This window comes from Helobdella robusta, assembly GCF_000326865.2.
Source record: "Helobdella robusta unplaced genomic scaffold HELROscaffold_33, whole genome shotgun sequence".
NCBI lineage: Eukaryota > Metazoa > Annelida > Clitellata > Rhynchobdellida > Glossiphoniidae > Helobdella > Helobdella robusta.
Window position 1 is genome coordinate 225,898 of NW_008704623.1, and position 3,955 is coordinate 229,852.

Consider the following 3,955-nt stretch of genomic DNA (forward strand, 5'->3'; position numbering starts at 1 on the left):
ACAAACGAACAAAAAAACGAATTAAAGAAATGGAATTCCAAACAAACTAACAAACGAATGAATGAATAAATGAATGAAAAAATCCAAAAACGAATACTTAGAGTATCCATTAACGATCCTCCCACTGACAACCTTGGCTACCTTTCTCCACGTCTCACCATCTGACGTCACAGGTGCCCCTAACAGGATAGCCTGCTCTACAATGCCCTCGTAATCTGGGGTGGGTGGTAGTGGTGTTAGGGTTGTGTTGTTGTTGCTGCTGTTGTTGTGGTGGTGTTGTTGTTATTGTTGGTAGATGGGATGTTGTTGTTGTTGTCGTTGGTGATAGTGGTGATAGTGGTGGTAGTGTTGTTATTGTTGTGTTGTTGTTGTTGTTGCTGCTGTTGTTGTTATGGTTGCTGTTGTTGTTATAGGATGTTGTTGTTGATGTCGTCGGTGGATGGGATGTTGTTGTTGTTGAATATTTAATATTCGGAAACAACAACAACTAATAAACGACAACATCACAACAATTAACAAGCAAACAAACAAACAAACGATCGAATGAACGAACAAACGAATGAACAAACGAACAACCAGCCAACCAACCAGCAATCGACTAACTCTGTCTAGTAGACATTTCCTTAAGGCATGAAAATATAACCCTCGCCCCAAACCCAAATCCAACCAAGGTCACTGGTCTCTTTCCCTGGTGGTGATGATGATGATGATAATGGTGATGATGATGATAATGACGACGATGGTGATGACGATGATGACGATGATGATGATGAAGATGATGACAACAAGATTGAAGATGATGACAAAAAACAGCGAAGATGATAACAACAACAACAACTACTACTACAACTACTACTACTACTACTACTACAACAACTACAACTACTAATACAACTACAACAACTACAACAGCAGCAACAACAGCAACAACAACTACTACTACTTCTAAAACAACAACTACAACAACTACTACAACAACTACAACAACAACCACTACAAAAACTACAACAACAACTACTACAACAACTACTACAGCAACTACTACAACAACTACTACTACTACTTCTAAAATAACAACAACAACAATTACTACTACTACTACTACTACTACTACTACTACTACAGCAACAACAACAGCGACAAACTTGTTCCCTAGCCAGCAAAACCTCGGCCAGCTGAATACCCGCATTGTTACTCCTCTTAGTACAAACGTTCCACGAGTTATCAATGATACTGGATGCACTCAGTAGAGCCATCGGCCACATCATTGCCGCTAAGAGGCCTGGCGTGTGGTTGTCGTGTGGCGAGTGGTTGTTGTGTGGCGTGTGGTTGTCGTGTGGTGTGTGGCTGTGTAGCTGTAGCGTATGTAGTGTGTGTAATGTGAAGATATTGTGCTTTTGATGTGCATGCGTGTGGCGTCTGTGTGTGTGTGTGTGTGTGTGTGTGTGTGTGTGTGTGTGTGGTGTGTGTGTGTGTGTGTTTCGTATGGTAGGTAGCCGTGAAGTTGTGGCATCGTGTGGCGTGTGTGTCGCGTGGCTGGCTGTGGTGAAGTTGTGGCGTCGTGTGTGTGTCCTGGCATAGGAATGAAAGAAAGTGAAAAAACAAAATGACAGAAATTCTGAGAAGAATAAAAATAACGACTGCTAACTAGGATAAAGTTAATCTACACAGACTCAAAAATTATCGAAAAAAACTCAAAATTAATTTAATTAATTCCTTAAAAAAAGCTAAACATAAAAAAATAAGTAGAAACTCTCGCAAGATGACGTCATCAAAAAAAAATAAAAATAATAAATATGTAGAAATAAAAAACTCAATAAAATAATCACGCTAAATAGCACATCCAACGATGGAAAAAGTCACCCCATCCGGTTAGAGCAAGCTTATACATGGAGAAAAATTGTACACAAATAATTTTATTTTTATTTTTATTATTTATTAGGATCATCATCAGTAATATCATCACGCTGAGTGTGATGGTGAATGCGATAATGATGATGATAAATGATGGCGATGATGATGGTGCTGCTGCTGATGATGATTCCAACATTGATGATAACATTAGGATGATAAAGATGACGATGATGATGATGACGACGACGAACCTTGTAAGATCGTATGCTTCAGTCCTTCATTAACTGCTAAGGATATACCTAACTGGGTGAATCTGATGATGATGATGATGATAATGATGAGGATGATGATGAAGATAATGATGATGATGATGACGGAAATGGTGATGATGATTATGATGATGGTGATGATGGTGGTGGTGATGATGATGTGGATGATGATGATGGTGATGATGATTATGATGGTAATGATTATGATGATGATGGTGGTGGTGGTGATGATGATGATGATGATGATGATGGCGGTGATGATGGTGGTGGTGGAAAATAACGATTGTGGTTGTGATGATGATGAAAATAATTACAATACATGAATGAATGAGTAGATGAAAGAGCCAAAAAAACGAACGATTGAAAGAATGAATCAGAAATAAAATCAATCATTCGATGAATGAATTAATTAATTAATTCATTCATTTATTCATTAATTAATCAATCAGTCACTCAAGAATGAATGAATGAATGAATTTAATTCATTCATTCATTCATTCATTCATTCATTCATTCATTCATTCATTCATTCATTTATTCATTAATTAATCAATCAGTCACTCAACCATCATTCGATGAATGAATGAATTTAATTAATTAAATCATTCATTCATTCATTTATTCATTAAATAATCAATCAGTCACTCAACCAATCAATCAGTGCTAACTGATGGATAGCTCCTCCCAATTCCTTCAAATACTTCCCTTCATAATTCAACGTGTACTGCTCTGGCGTTTCATCCAGTCCAAGCCATACTTTTCTGAAATCTGTTGAATTCATTTAATGAATGAGTGAGTGAGTGAGTGAGTGATTGAGCGAGCGAGTGAGTGAGCGAGCGAGTGAGTGAGTGAGTCAGTGAGTAAATGAGTGAGTAAATGAGTGAGTAAATGAATGAATAAATGAACGAACGAACGAATAAATAAATGAACAAACGATTGAATGAATAAATGAATGAATTGATGGATGGATGTTTATGCGATTAACGTAGCGCTTCATCACATATCATGTTTCAATGAATTCACATTATTATAATGTCGTAACCAAACACCACAACATCCTCACATGGCAATCCTACCGCCACAAACCTGAGTACGTGTCGTTGAGCCAACCGGACACGGCAATGGTGACTGCCAGGGACTTTCCACCACTCAACTCCTCGAATTCAAATTCATCCAAATCACCCACTCTCTTGTTCATTTTGTGACCTGGTGTGTGTGCGTGTGTGTGCGTGCGCGTGTGTGTGTATGTGTGTGTGTGTGTGTGTGTGTGTGTGTGTGTGTGTGTGTGTGTGTGTGTGTGTGTGTGTGTGTGTGTGTGTGGTGTAAATTGTGTGAAATTGCGCGTTTGTGTGTCACACCAAACCACCAAGCCAGCCCAGAGGCAAGCAAACCATCCTTCATTATTATCTAAGCACTCAAATAAAAACATTCCCTTCGAACGTAGCTGACGAATGAAACTTTCAAAACAACAACAACTCGCAGCTATTCATAGTCAAATCGTAACAAGACTTAATAATAAATCGATAATCAACAACAATCTAGATGAAAAAAACCAATCAATCACCAATCCTTAACCAATCACCGATCGACAAACAGCCAATCACCAACCAGTTAGACCAGCACCAGCCAATCACCAACCAGTTAGACCAGCACCAGCCAATCCGAACAGAGATCCGACGATAGCCACGCCCGCTTTCGTGGCAAACAGGGCAGTGCCAATCGTACCGGAGGCAATGCCCAAGCTACCAGCTACCAAGGGAGCCGCCAGACCAGCTGTCAATCCTGATTATGATAATGGAAATGATGATGATGATGATGGTTATATAAAATCA

At 39.0% G+C, this 3,955-nt stretch overlaps 1 protein-coding gene across 1 annotated transcript in view; it reads right to left on the bottom strand.

Annotated features, from left to right (window-relative positions):
• Positions 1 to 3,955, bottom strand: part of HELRODRAFT_192410 (hypothetical protein) — a gene marked incomplete at its 5' end in the record, with an annotated part of 22,205 nt that overhangs the window by 15,233 nt on the left and 3,017 nt on the right. Inside the window, 7 exons of the mRNA XM_009022692.1 lie at positions 133 to 215; positions 604 to 688; positions 1,146 to 1,282; positions 2,106 to 2,167; positions 2,792 to 2,891; positions 3,210 to 3,329; positions 3,762 to 3,905. Of these exons, the coding sequence (XP_009020940.1) occupies positions 133 to 215; positions 604 to 688; positions 1,146 to 1,282; positions 2,106 to 2,167; positions 2,792 to 2,891; positions 3,210 to 3,329; positions 3,762 to 3,905 (731 nt within the window). The remainder of the gene's footprint in view (positions 1 to 132; positions 216 to 603; positions 689 to 1,145; positions 1,283 to 2,105; positions 2,168 to 2,791; positions 2,892 to 3,209; positions 3,330 to 3,761; positions 3,906 to 3,955) is intronic.